Raw genomic sequence first — 18,244 nt, forward strand, 5'->3', positions numbered from 1 at the left:
AAGACTAAGGAGCGATTTCACAAATTATGGTAACATTGATTCACCCACCGGTTTTTTATAAACATGTCGGATAGTGGTTGTGCGTGAATTTGTGAAAACATTTTAGCTTTGTAGATTTGATTTAAACATAAATCTACGCTTTTATTTTATAGCTAGCAATATTTGTGAGTATACAAAATATTTCAATTAATGTACAATTTGATAACTGTTTTTCTTTCATTAAAATAATTAATGTCTGTTCCAGTGTTTGTGAGTGTATTAAAATACAAATGGACGAAATGTGGTAATAGTGTGAACTTTTGAAGCTTCGATTATATTTCATAAAAAAGGAATTAAAGCAACTTTGAAGCAGTTAAAGGTATAACACTCTTTACTTTGTTATTCAAACGAGGTTGTCTAATTGTTAAGTCTCTGGGAAAGTAAAAGGCTGCTTTACGCTTTGCAGTGTGGAACAACTAACACGGAGTTTATACATTAACATTGAAAGGGAACTTATAATTCGGGATTTAATCCTCTTTAACCTGTTTTGGGATACATTTATTTGAATTGGGTCATTGGTGCGAAAAAAATATAGTAAAATATCGGATAACGCCAGCCCACAAGATGGCCGACTGTTATTCGTAAGGTATCTAAATCAACTTTTTCCATTACATACTAGTATTTTGTTATCATATATTTGCAGTAGTGATTTCCATGTAAAATTTGATTTAAAGCCTTTTTTCTATTATTTGCAAGTATTTAAGATCTTCATGCCTCAACTAGCAAATAATACATGTCTTTGTTCTTTAGATTTTATGATTTACAAAATTGTATTTTGTTTATGACATTCCTTTTTATCATATCTTCCATTAAATATAAATCGTGATAATCTTTTAATTGTAAAATGTCTGTGATCATTGAAACTAAACTGGTATTAATTGCAGTTACTTTCACTCAATAGTTTGATTATCATTGTCATCTTAAAATAATCATCACAAATATCACCAACATTTGTAATTGTTACATAACAATCATTATCTTCATTGTTTCCTTTCATATGCTTAGCTTATTAACATGTAGCTGTGTGGTTTAGAATAGTGTTGCTTTTAGATAATGTCTGGTGCATCTGGTTCATCAGGAAGTGGTACAGGTCGTGGCAGAGGAAGTGCAGTGTCAGAGAAACCAGAATCAAAGGAAAATAAACCCAACCCAAAGATGTCCAAGGCACTAGGTACATCAGCAAAAAGGATTCAAAAGGAACTGGCTGAAATTACATTAGATCCTCCGCCAAATTGCAGTGCGGGGCCAAAAGGTGACAACTTATATGAATGGGTATCTACTATCCTGGGACCACCTGGATCAGTATATGAGGGTGGAGTGTTCTTCCTGGATATTCATTTCTCACCGGAATATCCCTTCAAACCACCTAAGGTACAATTTTTATATCTCAATCTTAGTAATATGTTGTTGTTCATACCTAGCACTTAAAATACAGCCATAAAGCTGTATCTTTATTGCTAATGCATTGTGCATATATATGCCACTTGATGATGGTTATTTAATATTTCATCTGTGATAGTAAAATTATAATTTTTCATCATAAAAAGTTCAGACATTTAATAAAATTAATAACAATTTTTAAATAATCAAAATTTTCTTTTTCATTGGTAAAAGAATATAAAGATTAAAATAATAATATATTATATTATATAGATCTATCATATAGATTATTATAATATCCTTTCTAAAGATTTTGCAGTCTGAACTGAAGTCACATGGCAAAATCAATAGAACAGAGGTTAATGGCCTATGGCAGCTGTTTATTTGAAGTTAGCTGATTTATTCTGTCCTTTAACACCCTGTGCATTTAACCTGTTTGTGTTCTACACCAGGTTTTAAATTGTATGATAATAGTATTAATAAAGCAAGTAATTAAAAAAAATTACTTGCTATGTATTTATTTTAAGTTTTAATTAGTACACATCTTAAGATAATTACATGTTTTTGGCACCTTCTTTTAACTTGTGTCATTAAAATTTGATATTTTTCAAACAGTATTTATTATTGATTTATTTTTTTTTATATTCAGCTTTATTAATTTAAAAGATTGGTAATGAGTATATTACTTCATGTGACCGTGTGTGTGTGTGTGTGTGTATCCTGTTAGTAAATATTTTCTTATGTATTTAAATTAAATGTTTGACTGAATTTTTTAACAAAACACACTTGCTAGCCTTCTGGTGTTGCAGGTGTCCATGGGTGGTGGTCAATCAAAGTGACCTGCACATTTGTTTGCCTCCAGTCTTATAAAAAATGTATCTGCTTATAGGTGACATTCCGAACAAGGATATACCACTGTAATATAAACAGCCAGGGTGTGATATGTCTGGATATCCTGAAAGACAATTGGTCTCCAGCCCTCACCATATCTAAAGTACTGCTCTCCATTTGTTCATTACTCACTGATTGTAATCCAGGTTAGTTTTTTTCAATTTATTATTTACTGTAAAACTACTTAATTTAAACAAATTTGTATACAGAATGTAAAAAACAATATTTAGTTACATGTGCCAGAATACAGCTATTTATTGTAAGGTTCTATATTATATTCTCAGGGGTCAACTGATAAATTGACTAATATTTATTAAACATTGTTTCCTTGAATAAGTAAAAGGATTCTATTTTAAATCACACCAGACAATGTGCATCTCTTCACTATCGCGACTTATACTTTACAATGTATAAGATTTTTTAATGACATATATTTTTAGCGGACCCACTGGTAGGCAGCATCGCTACACAATATCTGCAGAATAGAGAGGAACATGATCGCATTGCCCGCCTCTGGACCAAACGTTATGCAACATGATTCCTCTGCCCCCTCTACAAAAAGCTAATTCAACTGAACAATGTCATACTCAATATTTTCAGTCCATCCCCAATGCAAACATTAGTGTCTCGATAGATTTGTTCTCATTATTATCAATTGTGTCATAATTTAATTTTTTTACATGTTTTATGTTGAACACATGTGTCGAGACAATAATTTGGCTTATTTAGTTGCAATTGATGTAAAAATGCTTGGGAAATGTCCATTTGTATAACATAAGTGATTAACTGTTTGTGTTTAAATTAATTTTTGCCGCAATAGTGATGATCTCAACCTCTTGGTTCGACAATCCTGATGTTGAAGCTATTTCCATGAAACTGATTACAAAAGAAGGTATGGTGTAAGTGTTTCAAATTTTGACAATTGTTAGTGGAACAATTATTAGTCTCGTACAAATTTGGGTCAAAAGACATTTCTGTTTCTTCTACTAAAAGTTTTGGGAGTAACGCTATCATACTATTCAAGGTAGGTACATAAGTAGCAAAAAAAATTTACTGTAAAATCATACTGAAGCTCATAATTGTGACTAATTGTATTTTATCCTATATAACATTAAGGGTTTAATTTCTTGTGATTAGTATTATATGTATGTGATTATAAATGGTAGTTTTAAAAGTCAATGTCCAAGAATTCAGCTTCCGAAATATAGTTTTTATGCTTTGAATGCACAATTTTAATTTAATGGGGATGAGCCATAAAATGAATATTTTCAGTGCTTTCAAAGAATGTAAAAATAATAAAGACAGCTGACTTACATTAGAAATTTTTTGATAAATTTTACATTTCAATGCAATAATGCATTTAATGTAGCTTCATTTGATTTATTAAGGCCTTTATCTTTTGGGTAGACTTAAAGTACAATAAATCTACTGTATTGCCAAGTGAAAGCACTATTTGTTCTTACCTTTCCTAGAGTAATTCTGTCCAGTCTTTTTAAATTTGGCTCAAAGTCTAGTCTATACCTGGATCACTCATTAGGTAATGATATAAACATAAGATTTTTTGTAGAAAACATTTTTTCAAATCTGAAAATAGTTCAATTATTTTTGCATCAAACATTCTTGAATCACATTTATTTATATTAACCTTTGAGTTAATTTTTATTTTTGTATAAAACAAATTGTTGTCAAAATAAACATATCAGGATTGTCTGTTTGTGCCAAATTCGCGCACGCTTGATCACTTTGAATATTCCGTTTAGAATGTAAACAGTTGTAGACGTAAGTTATTTTATTGTTTAGGTAATGTATAATGTCTTAACCCTAGTTTAAATAGTAACCTAGTGTTAGTGTGTCGCGAACGTGATACTGTGTTTGGTCATCGAAGGTAGAAACTGGTGCTGTGAGTATCAAAATGGCGACATACGAGGTGACAAACGCCGCGCGTCTGGCCTCACCCGGTCGGATGAGCAAATGGCGCTTTACCGTGTTTGACTGGACTGTTGTCAATGTGATTTTATTTTTACTGTGACGTAATGTGTTGCTTGCAAAACAGCTATCGACGCGACTGATGTTCCTTGAAACTCGATGTTCATAAACTTATAATCATCTTTTGTTAAAATTTATATCATGGTATAAAATAGGAAAATAAAATGTGTGTAACTAGAACACTTAAGTGATGTTTTATTAATGGTCCTGTAGTTATATTACTATATTTATATGCAAATTATTTTGAAAACAATATACTTTTGTTCGATCAGGGGTTCTTGGTTCAAATATCAGAGAAACATTATTAATGGTAACTCATACCATCAAAAACTATATAGTAAACGATGTCGATTTTTTTAGGAATTTATAATATAGAAGAATGTAATAAAACCCGTATCATAATTTATAATATGAAGTTTATTAAATATAGGAAATATTAAACACCAATACATTTTACGCGATGCTAATCTCGGTTTTAAACATTCAAATACACTTGCATCGTCATAAAACTCTAAAATAGTGCACCAATCTAAGAAAAGGCTGCCATTTTGTCTAGTCATGATAATGTCATGTTAAACATAGCAACAATTAGAAAAGTTTTAAAAATTCTATATATTATGAGATTATAAACATTAAAGTCGAGATTTATGTCGATTTTTATAATTTATTATATATTTACTAAGTGTAATAGTGTAAAGAGCTGGTTTTTTACGCAGCTAAAGTAACGCCGCCATTTTGTATGTCTTAGTGGAAAATTAAGCTTGAATATCAAATACGTAGAAAACTGATCCACAGTTTTTTATAGTCATTTAAATCGGCATAAATCCATAGACAAGAGACAAAATTTGGCATTCGTCATCTATTCGAAAAATCAGTCTTGACTGAGCACAATTTAATCAGTATTGTGCATTTAACGCCAAAAATAAAAATAAAATTGTATTCGACAATAACAGATCTTTTTCAGAAAAAAAGATTTTCAAATTGAAATAAATTATAAAAAAATAAACAATATCTACGGAATGAATTACTTATCACAAAATGTTATGCTTACACTACAATTATGGGGAACATCTAGAACATATTTTGTATGGATTTAAACGGTCTCGTATTGGTTGCGGATGGAACGAGCGAGGCTGCACGCGAATATTACTCCAAGGAGCTGAAAAAAAAACAACAAAGATTCAATTAAAAGCTTCACACATTTTATTTTATATAAGGACATTAATTACAATATTTTTTTAAATCTTATAACATGGTAAATCATATTCCCCTAAGTTTGATCAACTCAGCCACACCTTTCAGATTATATCAGGCGTTAAGTCGTTCAAGTGTTGTTAAAATATATGATAAAATATCCATAATATATAAAAAATAATATTTTCATATTTTTTTTATGAACTCATTGTTGTATCATTGTTTCGTATGTCGTGTCCACACATCTTTATATGTAAAATTTTACTGTTCGTGTGTATGTCATCTAACTCCTCTTAAACCGCTGGACAAATTTGAATGATATTTTTTTGTATGCTTTTGGACGAAAAATAATAATTCTGTCGGGTCCGCTATATTGTTGTCTCAATGTGTCTATCCTAATTTTGTTATATACATAAAATAAAAAGATATACAAAATTACCTGTACGAAAGCGATACCCAGACCAACACCTCCAAGTACCAAAGCGATATCCTTCAAGTGCACAAGAATGTTGTTGAGACAGCCCTGGGTATGGAAATTGGGACTGTCTTTGGTACAGGCGACTGGTTTGTCGTCGAGCAACTCCTGTGCAGCGCAACAAGTCGCCGGGATTGGCAGACCGTTAAGCGCCCAATCGTCAGGGCTGTTGATTCCGCAGCAGTTTAGCTGAAATAATTTATTCATTCAGTACATTAACAAACATTACAATGAAGAACATGAATACCTACATACTTCCCTTCCAAGTATGCACGCAATAGAAATATGACTTAATCTGTGGGAGCTAAAATAACTGTCATTATAGCAACACTGAGTATAATCATAAAGTGTTTTTTTTAAGACTTTCTTTCAGTATATTGATTCTGATTACTACTTCGTTATATTGTAGATAACTATTTTCAACTTGTAATAATTTTCGGCATTTTAACGCACCTAGAACTCACAATATACAAGAATTACACCGCGCACATTCGAATCGACACCACACTTTGACGGACAATTATTAATAATAACATTTAAATTGTTGCCATTTAAAGAAATTGTTTCAATAGTTTTCCGTTAGTACATTTTTCATTTTATTTCACGAACATATCAACTTGGCACCTACGTGGAATGTGCTTCGCGCGACAAAACGATCAGTAAATTAAATAGTACTTTATCATTTTATTAAGAAATAAACAAAAAATATATTTGTTTTATTGACATATGGATACAGAACTGTTACCAAAAAATATACCTTACATTAAACCCCCTTATTGACAAAGGTTGATATTATAAATAATCAATAGATACCAACTATAATCTCATCATCATAGCTAAATAGGTATACGCTTAAAGATTACTTGAACTTTTTATGCAGTTAGTACATCACTATGACGTCATTAAAGCGAGGTGTCTAGTTAACTTCTGCGTGTAGCACTTTATAATCTATTTGAACTTAGAAAAAACAATTATGGGTTATGGTTCCTTTTTTATTCTGACAAATCGTTCAGTTACATTTGCATATAAAAATATTTCTAATAAAAAGTGTGGCGGACAGATTAGTGCCAGATCTCGCCCGATTTTAATTTGCGAACTATTTGTCAAATTCGGTCTTCCATTTTAAAATATATATTTTTATATGTTCATATTTGTCGCGGAAATCTTTCCTGTGATTTAATAAGGAAATGGAAAAGGCTGTTATGATAACACTCATCGGTATTATCAAACAATCAGTAAACATCATTTTGTTCTAACTTCCTTTATATACATGTTTTGGTGAAAATAATTAGGACGTTGAAACTGCACATATGTTTGACAATTTCTTTAAGTTTGTAGTATTGTTATGATATATTATATGTTGACAATCATACAAGTCCTCCGAAACTACTGGTAAGAGTTTGATCAAGATTCTTAAGATATAAAGAATCATTAAAATCAGTTCCGTGGTTATGTATCCATACATTTCTGGACATACATATAATATCATAGTTAAATAATGGTGTCAGGTATTTGATATCCGTTTAATTTTAAAAATATACTCACGTCTGTCTGTATGATGTCAAAGTTCTTTTTTATATCTGGGTTGGTCGGGTACTGCTTCAGAGACTCATTCAGCGACTTCACGATCGACGTCTCCAAGTCCTGATGCTTCAGGTATGCAGCGGTACCAACAGCCAACTCAGCTATGAAGATCATTAAGAGGAAGACGGAAAACTGAAAAAAAAATTAAATAATGGGTAATTGTATTTGTAATTCCCAAAACAGAACGAGGCAGTTACAGAAACCGGCAAACATATTGAACAATTATCTCTGCCTGCGCAGAAGCGATTTTTAGGTATCACTGGGAGGGGGGGTATGTATGTATGTTTGTGGACTCTGTTTCCGCACTTAGACGCTCAATAGGCCCATTGTTTTTTTTTTAGAACAGGAGGCAAACGGGCAGGAGGCTCACCTGATGTTAAGTGATACATCAGCCCATGGACACTCTCAATGCCAGAGGGCTCGCGAGTGCGTTGCCGGACTTTTAAGAATTGGTACGCTCTTTTCTTGATTATCCATCCGTCCATTGTAGGTTAGGTTAGGTTAGCGACCTGTTGTAGTCCTGGCTAACTTAGCGACATCCGATGATGAAACTGGCAGGTATTAATACCAAGAAGACTTTTGAACACGCTAATATGCCATGTGCGTCAACCTCTAAGCCAGGGTACCACATTATCTATTTTATATGTTACTTTGTCAATAAGACATTAGGAAGCTATAGCAGAAGTTTCAACGGCCTAATCAAGACTTAATTTTTTTAAAGAAAGGCATATAAGAGAATTGAATTCCTAAATTTCTTAAACCTAGAACATTACGCAAATAAAGAACAAGTATATGACGCAATTTAAACAGGAAATTAAGTAACGAGGTAAGTAACCGCGGGTTTTCATGCATAGACAGCTTCGTCACACGTGAATCATTTAAAACACTTTGAAAGATAATTCTGTTCGCTATCTACACAATAAATAATAATAAGCCTTTTTTCATCTACATATTAACGCCTTGGAAATCACTGGCCACTATAATGTTCCAGAAATTGAGAAACTCTTTATTTTAAGTGATTTGATTTTAAGAATAACACATGAAGGGTTATTCTTTAAAACTGAAGACCAATCAAAATAACACAAAATTGCCTAAAGAACTTTCACCGAGTAGTGGCCGACGGGAATAGGCCGGAAAGTGTAATTAGTGCACCCTTTTTTAAAAATACGTTGGATAATTTCTCCAAATCCCCAAATACGCGCGTATTAGCTTATTAATATGCTAGTGTTATATACATTATATATAAAAATCTAAGTGACATACCTTTTACAAAAATAGATATACTAGTCATAGGATATATAAAGCGAACAAACAAATTTGACGTAGGGCCCTTCAAGAGCGTACAAATTCCTAGATGGCCGGCAACACACTTGCGAGCCGTCTATCAATGGGCGTTACTTAACAGCAGATGAGCTTATATAATTTTAATTATATAAAAAATTCAAAAAAGCGAAAGAACAATACTTGGACAGCAGTGGGGCTTACAGAATGTTTTCCTTATATGTAAATATGTCATCAGCATTACAAATAAAATGCGCAGAAACACTAGAGGGTAACGCGAGTACTGCGAAAAGGCTTCATGCCAATGTAACTGATATAACATACGACTGGCCTGGTTATCGACAATCTTGAATGTTACACAATGACTCTTTTTTTAAATTCTCTTTATCGTGAATGTAGTTTGGAATTATTGGTCATCTATCGCGACATGAAAGTGCTCTGAAGCGACTGTGAAGGGGATAGGACAAGAGATCGTATTGGAACACTTTTCTTTATTTTATTGAGCGAAATGTATTTCCACTGTTGGGGAAACTTTGGGGTGCATTAGAATTCTATCAAGACAAGTGTTTACTGTAGTACAATACAATATCTTGCACTCAACACGTGATTCTCGCACTCGCACATACAACGCAATATGATGCTTAGTCACTTTGGGCATATTTGTACTCTTATCCGTACCTATAGCACACATGGGTAAAATAATTGTGTTGTATTGGGGGTTGGGACACCTGAGGTAGTGTGCAATGCAATACACTATGTACTATACTACACATACTAAAATCGAGCCGCCATACCTAGAATGCGTAATTTTTGTAACACTGTTCTAGGTTTTCACAAATTGGTATGTTTTCGTTTTTCAACTGCTTTGAAGCCTAGCCCTTTTGTTTCTTAATTGCTGTTTACATTTTCGTGCCTATTATTGTTTCTTTTTATTACAGTTGTGTTACTCATACTGTAATTTTAAAACAAGATATATCTGTTAAACAATTTAAGGACACTTCCATAGTTCCTTTTTGCTAAATTAAATTCAAAAATTCAATAATACTGCACGAAAAGTTATTCTCCAAGAACACACGAGAAAAAAATAATAAAGTATGTCATAGATAAAACAAATCCTATACTGAAAAAAAGTGCAGACTAACAAATTGAGTCATAACAAAACTGTTACGCATGTGTCGCGAAATGAAATAGACTTAACAATAGCAAGAACGCAGACTTGGGCAAGGGAAACACAATAGCGGGATGAAACATCGCTCATAGGTTTATGAAACATTCGAAAAATGTAAAAACTTTTTGAGGACAATTTAATTAGGATCAAACGTCGGACATTAAGAGCGATTAATAGAGGAAGTACTAGTTAAGGAGACCCGTGTCAGAGTTCAGAGTGGCTTGTGAGGCAATTGACTACTTCATAACTAGATTTGTACGAGTCAAAACTGACGACATTGCTTAACGTTATAAGAATTTAAGAAACAATGAACAGAATCTGTGGTTTGTGTGAAGACTTAAATATAGTTTTTGAAGTGAAACTCCTTTATCGGCGTTGGAAAAAATTTACCGTCACATTTTTCCGTTTCGAAGCCATTAATAACAAAAATATGTAACAACGATAACAATGATTGTAATAATTCTATTGCAATTAATGAAATTCTATAATAATCTTAGTATTAATAAGGTTAAGTAAAATAATTGCATTATTTGTATTCAATATTCATGTCTATGATAATAAAAGCCTTTTGTTAAACTTTATCTAATTTAATTTAATTTAGCCACTTTGTGTAAAGTGGCATACATAGTAGATAATTTTTCGAAAAATAGTAATAATTCGAAAAAACGTCATAAAGAAGTTTCACTTCTTACGTGTTGTACACATACATTTTTAGGTGTTACACGAAGTCAGAGACGAAATTTGTATTGTTGAAACAATTTTATCGCGATATTTCTTTCTTGTGTCAATTGAACCATAAGAGACCGATCATTTGGTCCTTCGAGACGGTATATAGTAGGCTTTATGGTCTTGAAATTAAAAAAAATCACTACGCAACTGCAATAATTTGAAAAAGTGTGTGTTCATAAATAAAGTGACAAATTTTGATTTCTTCGTACCCGTAATTTAGTAAAAAAAAATTGCTGCTATTAGCATATGTTCCCAAATTTCCTCCCTGGAAATCAAGAATTTAAAAAAAACGATTTAATACCAAACTTGTAAAATTTTATCTCTGTTGTTGCAGATAAAAGGTCTTAAAACGTAAAATAAGCTTTTTTCCTTCTATCCATTAAGTAATGGTGATAATGGCTAAGACGCTAACTAAGAGACTATATTTTCTAAAAAGCAATGGAGTAGACAATCCAATTAACCACCCACTGAAACCTGTCTCGTTCAATAAACAGTATTGATGAAAATCGTGACGCTATAGCAGATGTTGACGTCAGTTTCTTATATGTCACGAACACAGAGAATTTTGTTATATGCGTAGGTTATATGTCAAAGGTTATCGACACTGCGCTTTTCACTTATTTTATTAAATTAAAACAAGTTTAACGGTTTATTTACTGCTGTGTAAATCCATAAGGATTTCATCCAGCTTATTTTACTTGTTTAAATTGCAACAATAAAGGAACCATTTTACAAGTTTACTAATTAAACCACGTACCATTATTTACATTATTTATTATTATTATTTTTGTTTTTTTTTGACAACGTAAGTTTATAATTTTACGGATTTCCACAATAACCCAAATTACCAACTGCTGTAGATATACTGGCGAATTGGTACGTAGCCATTTTTAAATTATTACAGTCGCGTAATGGTACATTTTTTGTTAATTTTAACACAAAACATAGGTCTATCCCTATAGAAACCTTTCATCTTAGAGAGAGGGTAAAACTTGCTGAGTTTCTTGCCCGTTCTTCACAGAACAAGGCCTCCTGGTGGTTTTGCGAACGGATGGCGTAGTTTTGGTCTTTCGCGAATTTTGTAAACGTTTTTGACATTCATAAGCATACCCTAAGACGCATCTAAACTGAATAAACGAATTTTGATTTTGATCTGTATATACGTAAATTAATTCTTTGTTATAATAAAAACAGTGAAATGGAGTGCTCGCGTCCAGGTTGGTACTGACACATTATCACTACAATACCAAGTTATTCCCGGACTAAAGGGCGTAGAACGATACGTTGAGTTGAAAAGCTTTCGAAACAATTTTAATTAAACAGTTTCAATTCTAACTTTGAAGTCTCCGAATACATTTAAACTATTAAATAACAAAGTCTTATTTGTATTGTTTTATTACCAAGAGAAAAAAATGTATTAAAATTATTATACACGCGGCATGACTATTGACTTTTGACAACTGCAGCTTGCTCGAGCATATACTATGTGTATATATACGCCACCTGGGGTCGTAGAAGCGTTAAAAGCAATTTAATTTCGCTTGCCATTAAAGTGACGGTACCGTTTTTATATTTTTATATGAACGTCTATGTGTTCGTTATATCATGCCTTGGTCTAAATTTTGTTAAAAAACTATTTTTAACACAAAGCATTTTCATTGAATACGAAATGCCTTCGTTTAGATAAAGCAACAATTGTCACAAGGTTAGGATGGGTAAAAACAATAATGAAGTTAATTAAAATTTATAAAGCGGAACATCAGTTTATATAGTCATACGCTATTTATTGTATTAGTCAGTGCAAATATTTAAACCATTTCCACAGAATAAAATAAATAATTGCATGACCTGCCCAACAGATATTTATGACTTATTATTATGAAAACATCTTCCAATGTCAATTGATGGTTCAATAACAACAGATAACATAATATAAGATGATAAATAAAAATGATTCATAACTTTTAACGTCTGCTTAAACTTGCTATAATTAAATAAATTAGCATAATATAGTTATCATAATTAATTAGAGGGTTAAGGTCATTCACTTAAATGTTTGAAATAAAAAATAGTAAAGAGTTACTATGATACAAGCTTAGTATAAATATCATGGAAAATAAACCAATTACACTACTGAATCATTTTGTGATTTAATTTGAAGGAAACTAAAAATATTAAAGACAAAATTTCCATTTTGTATGCAAAAATATTATTTTTAAACCTTTTAACACATTATCTATATGACTAATAAACAATTCACATTAAATATTATGCATAAATGAACTTACCGTGACAATCATACAATGGTTCTCCTTGACAGCTCCGCAGCAACCAAAGAAGGCAACAACGAAGACAATGAGCCCAACAATTATGAGCATAACCGGAGCTGAAGTATAGAAAGTCTCATCTGTCAGGTTGACATATGGATAAGCATTGATCTCTGCCTTGGCACCAACTATTAGGATTATCATACCTGTTATCTGTAAAGACATGTATTCAGATGATGCAAAATTATTCTGTAATGTCCAGTAAAGGTTGTCTTAATTTATTTATTTTGGAATACAATAATTTTTAATTTAAACACAGAAGTAACATAAATATGAACAAAATTGAGATTGTATGGCTATTAATATATATTAATGTTTTTTGATCTATGTAAAATGTTATTTTCCTAGAATTGCATAATACATAATTTTCATTTAAAATGAAGCATGCCTTTAAAATATTTCTATTAAGTACTTTTAAAATACTTCATAAATTCCTTATTATGCGATTAGTTGGAATCTTAAGTGTCATAGTTAGCACTTAATAAAATGGACATGCAAGCAGGATTACTATATCATGTTCACAATCCACCACAGCTTTATAAAGGAGGTCAGGTCACATACTATGAACTATTATAATGTGTGTCACCTGATAGTCTAATTAATTTAATCAAGATTGGAAATGCATTTTCTGTAAAATACTGCATCCTGATATCTAAATTTAATTAACAGTTTTTTTATATATGGAAACTAAGCTCTATTTAAAATTTATCTTTATCATGTACTAAAATGAATTAAAATTAATATCAAGTCAAAATGGTAAAAAAGTGACATATATTTTTGTTAAGTACTGTCATAAGAACCAGTTTATAATTTAAATTTTGCCTTGACCTTTAAGAAACTCATAAAAAAGTAGCTTACTCTAGTGAAAGGATATATATGTACCTAATGTTGTGAGCAAATTACTACATATATACTTGCAAAATCACTACCCAAAAACCATATGATTTTGAACCAATGTTGATTGGTTCTTAATATCAAAAATAGTAGAAACTATAAAAATGAGGCACAAAAAGTTGTGCAATAAATAATTATCAAGCATAGAGGGTAGGGTATATTTCAGACTCAGGTTAACAAATAAGTAAATTTCACTATTTTAATACGCATTATGGTAATTTTAATTTATATTCATTGCAGGATTTCGGAATCTATGTAAGTCTTCGAGGAAGAAATTGCGTTTTACTTACCGCAAATAACAGGTTGAAAGAAAATAGTAGGTATTTTACACACGACATCCCAGCTCCGATAGCCATTTTGCACTTGTTATAAATATAATCTGAATCTGGAACAAAGAAAATTATTTATAACACCTGATGGTAGATTACACATTCAAAGCACATTTTACCACAATAACATCGATTTGCGTTGTTGACTCACGGTAGGCGGACATTTCACAACTTTTAATAAACAGGTTTAAATAATTTATTGTTGAATTTGATTATTGAATTAGGTAATTATTTTCTTGGGTAACGAGAAATACGTATAATTCTTAATATATATTAATGTTTTAATGGCTTACCAAATTATTATTGTTTTGCAGAGCAACAACAGTCCAGCGTCAAACAAACACAACGATTAACTGAGTTGCCAGTTACTGAAAAAAGATTCCTCCTTACAATTTGCAAGATTTATCGTAGGTTTTTGACCAATGTTGCCATCTACTGTTTATATTTTAATTATGAATTACGCGCTTGTATGAAAGTAACGTTAAGTTTCTAACATTCCTATTTTATTTTTTGTTTTTATTATAAAAAAGAAATTTAAAAATACATCTAAAATAATACCTTTTCAATCAGTTTATTTTGGTCTTAAAATATATTGACCAAGATTAGATGAACATGTCAAGATAAGAAAGATATTGGTTCTTTTTATGATTGATAATAAAGTTTCATCTCAGTTTTTTAGTATCTAGTACGATAAACTGTGGCGTTGAACCCTTAAGATGAGAGTTATGAACATTAATATTGGTAGTACACCAAAATTGTTTAAATCAGTGAGATATTCTCTGGCCGCCGTTAATTCTATATTTTTGGTAAGGGTTTTCCTATTACTTCTTACTTTATGGATATAAAAAACAAAAATTGGACTTACTTAAGATATCATTTTAATATCTCGTAAAGTTATAATGATAAAAATGTTATGGCAGATAAACTATAATTTTTGAATTCGTTATTTTATAATTTTATTCTTGGCTAATATTCAACAATATTGGCCAAGAATAAAATAATATCTATTGCTTATATATATCTATATATTTATTTTCAGATAAAGGGTATTATACTGCCTATACTTGGAGTAACGTTTTTGGTAAAACATAATGTTTACGATCAACTAATTACAAATAAATTTATTAACTTACCTGCCTTTACAATAGCAACAGGAGTTCTGATTTTAGCCATTGCCGTTTTGGGCTACTATGGAGCTTTTTCCGAAAAATTTTACGTCGTTGCTGGTGTAAGTCATTATTATTATAAAATATTTTATAAATAGTATAATATAAAATAAGTATTTTGAGAAATTAAGTCATTGATAGTATGACGAACTTCATCCGTTTTTACGGAGACAAAATTAGCGCCTTTTATCAAAATGTGTTTTGCTTTATTTATGCTTTTTATCATTTTCAGTACGCAGCTCTCATGGTAGTAATATTTGTTTTTGAGATGACGATAACAATAATCGCATTTGACCTTCGCAATAGTTCAGCGACAGCAATAAGAACACCAATGGTGGAAAGTATGAATTTATATGAAGCTAGAAGGGATATTGCCAGGCTATGGGACGATTTGCAAATGAGCGTATGTATTGATAAATTACAAATGTATATCTGGCAAGACTTAGGGTAACGTAGTACAATAGCAATTATTAGTACTCATAATAATTCAGAAGCGACGGAAAAAGTAAAAAACCATCGACGTATTAAACCATAGACTTAGTATATACTAAGTCTATGTATTAAACCATTGTTAATGTCATTCGACATAAGATTATGCGTAGTGTTCAAATTCGAATGAATAAGAAACCACAAGCTAGATATATAAATACCAAATGACTTGAACCTATCTTTGAATATAAAATATGGCCTTCATTACTATTAATTTCATTATTTAAAATACAATCTTTGCTATTATTATTATAACCAAGTAACAGATATATAGTGACAATCGGAGTATTATGAAAAAACTTTTAACTGGTTGTCATCGACAAAATGGCGCCATTTCGATCGATCCGTCGATATACTTATGTAAACCACAATTTTGTAACCTTTTTGTCTATGGTGTCCAACCTTTGTCATTACAATCTTTTACATATTATTTATGCATATATGAATTAAGTTTGACTTTTGACCTTGTTGGCATACATGCTTTTTATTCGGTAAGGATATGGTTAAAGGTTTTATCATTGAATAATTTCAGTTTGAGTGCTGCGGTGTGTCTGGTCGACACGACTGGTCCAACCGTATACCAATCAGCTGTTGTCACATCGACTACGGAACCATCTCACCGTTTCAGTGCACTCTTAGTAACTCTTACCCAACGGGCTGCGCGTCTGCCCTCGGTGGTTGGTTCAGCACAAACGCGCACGTCATAGGCACATTTGCTGCTGTATTTACTTCTATACAGGTGCTTATTTATTTACAGCTTACTCTTATAGCCAACATGCATAAAAATATAAGATCGAACATATTTAAAACCATATACTCGTACAGCACACATATATATATGTAAGATGAAATCGTTTAGTTATACTTTCATAATGTATAGCTTACGACTTATATAAATGTTCGTAAGGCGTGAATAAGCAGAAGCTTAGTGCTAGGTCTTCAACAGTAAAGTCTATTAATCAAGTAAGTTCTGACATTCTTCCCTTAAGACTTGTGTATAGTTAAGCATGAAAAATGTAATGTATATATTATGTAGTATGACACTGAAATCCCTATTTCTGTGTACACAGAAATTTGACATTGAAGTATGTCAATTTTTTTGAAACATTTCCTGTTTTGTTTTTTGTCTATGAACGTTAATTTTATGACTCTTCTAGATAAATTTGTTGTTTATGACAGAAATGGTTTACTATCTCTTGAAGGTTAACATTAGTGTATAAAAAAGACACATATTTTTATTCAGAATCGAATCTTTCGCCATATCACAGCCACGAAGGCGGTTTTAAAAATAATTCTATTAGTTAAGTCTACAGAATAACTTTAACCCAAAGTTCGTCGTAGCTCCTAAAGGGACCTAATACGATGACAAATAACCGCTTCTTCGTTAGAAAGCTGACGTGAACAAGAAGGCCGTTAGCTATAACTTATGAAGATCTTTTCAGGCGTTTTAGGTTATAAGATTTTGTTACCTGCAGCTGAAATCTTACACCCATAATGGGTATTTATTTACTTTATACTAACCATACATATGGAACATCAATGCCATTAGCAAATAATAGCAATTGTGTTAGGAACTTTTTTGTGTTACAGGCTTTGCTAACAGCAATGTCCGGCTGGCTAGCGTGGAGATCCAAATACGAAGAAGTCGAGTTGGAGTCGTAAATTTAAATCCATACAATATAAGACAACAATCTTTAGATAGGTGACGAATTCAAACTGTAATAATGACCACAGACCTTTAATTACATATGCCAGACACCATAGACTAAATTATGTTTTTCGCAATTGAATCGCGTAACGGACGTCACTCCAATCCTGTCACAAATATGTAGATTACATTCATCATAAGAGTTTAATGTTAGCAATAATTAGTTAACGATTACTGATGTCACAAACTTGGAATTACATGAAACGAAAACTGAAGAGTGCTTTTATGATTGTAGTATCACAGATCAAATACATAGATGTTATCTGAGTAACCTTACTCTATGTTTACGTCATTGTATATCTTAGATAATAGTCAGGTTTAGTCACATCTAAAATACGTCAGTCTATAATACCTGTATAGTAAAGTTAATAAAGATTTTACAAAAATATGATTATAATTTTAATTTTTCACCCATTTTTATTTTAAGTCAATCCTATTTCATCGCAACCCGGGTGATATTTCGGTAGTAGGATACTTTATATTCCTTTCTACACAATAGAAAGGAATATAAAGTATCCTCCACTCTAAAGAGAAGACTATCGACCATTTTAACCGCTGACTGGCTGCAACCTACTGGCGACAACCAGAGACAATAGCCGATATC

General features: G+C 31.5%; 3 protein-coding genes across 9 annotated transcripts; 2 read left to right on the top strand and 1 right to left on the bottom strand.

Moving 5' to 3' along the window:
• The first annotated feature begins 11 nt into the window (after nucleotides 1–11).
• LOC110996631 (ubiquitin-conjugating enzyme E2-24 kDa) lies at nucleotides 12–4,483 on the top strand. Of its 7 annotated transcripts, none has more exons than XM_022264393.2 (6): nucleotides 12–164; nucleotides 245–358; nucleotides 446–625; nucleotides 1,090–1,410; nucleotides 2,309–2,456; nucleotides 2,751–4,483. In XM_022264393.2, exons 4-6 carry the CDS (start codon nucleotides 1,093–1,095, stop codon nucleotides 2,846–2,848), a joined length of 564 nt encoding a protein of 187 aa, XP_022120085.1. In that variant the 5' UTR covers nucleotides 12–164; nucleotides 245–358; nucleotides 446–625; nucleotides 1,090–1,092; the 3' UTR covers nucleotides 2,849–4,483. The 7 variants fall into 7 exon arrangements, with proteins under 7 accessions (XP_022120085.1, XP_022120087.1, XP_022120089.1 ...); XM_022264395.2 differs by having other exon boundaries at nucleotides 1,118–1,410; XM_022264397.2 differs by having other exon boundaries at nucleotides 1,130–1,410.
• A 212-nt stretch (nucleotides 4,484–4,695) lies between these two features.
• On the bottom strand, nucleotides 4,696–14,699 carry LOC110996630 (CD63 antigen). Its single transcript, XM_022264390.2, has 6 exons — nucleotides 14,571–14,699; nucleotides 14,239–14,333; nucleotides 13,016–13,207; nucleotides 7,511–7,681; nucleotides 5,930–6,154; nucleotides 4,696–5,455 (listed from the first exon to the last, which is right to left on the bottom strand). The coding sequence occupies exons 2-6, from the start codon at nucleotides 14,302–14,304 to the stop codon at nucleotides 5,390–5,392; spliced, it is 720 nt and encodes a 239-aa protein (XP_022120082.1). The 5' UTR covers nucleotides 14,305–14,333; nucleotides 14,571–14,699; the 3' UTR covers nucleotides 4,696–5,389.
• Nucleotides 14,700–14,929: 230 nt separating this feature from the next.
• Nucleotides 14,930–18,028, top strand: LOC110996629 (leukocyte surface antigen CD53). Its single transcript, XM_022264389.2, has 5 exons — nucleotides 14,930–15,083; nucleotides 15,317–15,505; nucleotides 15,676–15,846; nucleotides 16,465–16,671; nucleotides 17,523–18,028. The coding sequence occupies exons 1-5, from the start codon at nucleotides 14,994–14,996 to the stop codon at nucleotides 17,592–17,594; spliced, it is 729 nt and encodes a 242-aa protein (XP_022120081.2). The 5' UTR covers nucleotides 14,930–14,993; the 3' UTR covers nucleotides 17,595–18,028.
• Nucleotides 18,029–18,244: the final 216 nt, after the last annotated feature.

Source organism: Pieris rapae, chromosome 8 (genome assembly GCF_905147795.1).
Source record: "Pieris rapae chromosome 8, ilPieRapa1.1, whole genome shotgun sequence".
Classification (NCBI taxonomy): Eukaryota; Metazoa; Arthropoda; class Insecta; order Lepidoptera; family Pieridae; genus Pieris; species Pieris rapae.

Coding starts and splice junctions, on each gene's coding strand:
- LOC110996629 (XM_022264389.2), top strand. CDS start 14,994: ATGAGAGTTATGAACATTAATATTGGTAGTACACCAAAATTGTTTAAA. Junction 15,084..15,316: donor CCGTTAATTCTATATTTTTG/GTAAGGGTTTTC, acceptor ATTTATTTTCAG/ATAAAGGGTATTATACTGCC. Junction 15,847..16,464: donor GGGACGATTTGCAAATGAGC/GTATGTATTGAT, acceptor GAATAATTTCAG/TTTGAGTGCTGCGGTGTGTC.
- LOC110996630 (XM_022264390.2), bottom strand. CDS start 14,304: ATGGCTATCGGAGCTGGGATGTCGTGTGTAAAATACCTACTATTTTCT. Junction 13,208..14,238: donor CTTTCAACCTGTTATTTGCG/GTAAGTAAAACG, acceptor ATGTCTTTACAG/ATAACAGGTATGATAATCCT. Junction 5,456..5,929: donor TGGGTATCGCTTTCGTACAG/GTAATTTTGTAT, acceptor TTTTTTTTTCAG/CTCCTTGGAGTAATATTCGC.
- LOC110996631 (XM_022264392.2), top strand. CDS start 884: ATGTCTGTGATCATTGAAACTAAACTG. Junction 1,411..2,308: donor ATCCCTTCAAACCACCTAAG/GTACAATTTTTA, acceptor ATCTGCTTATAG/GTGACATTCCGAACAAGGAT. Junction 2,457..2,750: donor ACTCACTGATTGTAATCCAG/GTTAGTTTTTTT, acceptor ATATATTTTTAG/CGGACCCACTGGTAGGCAGC.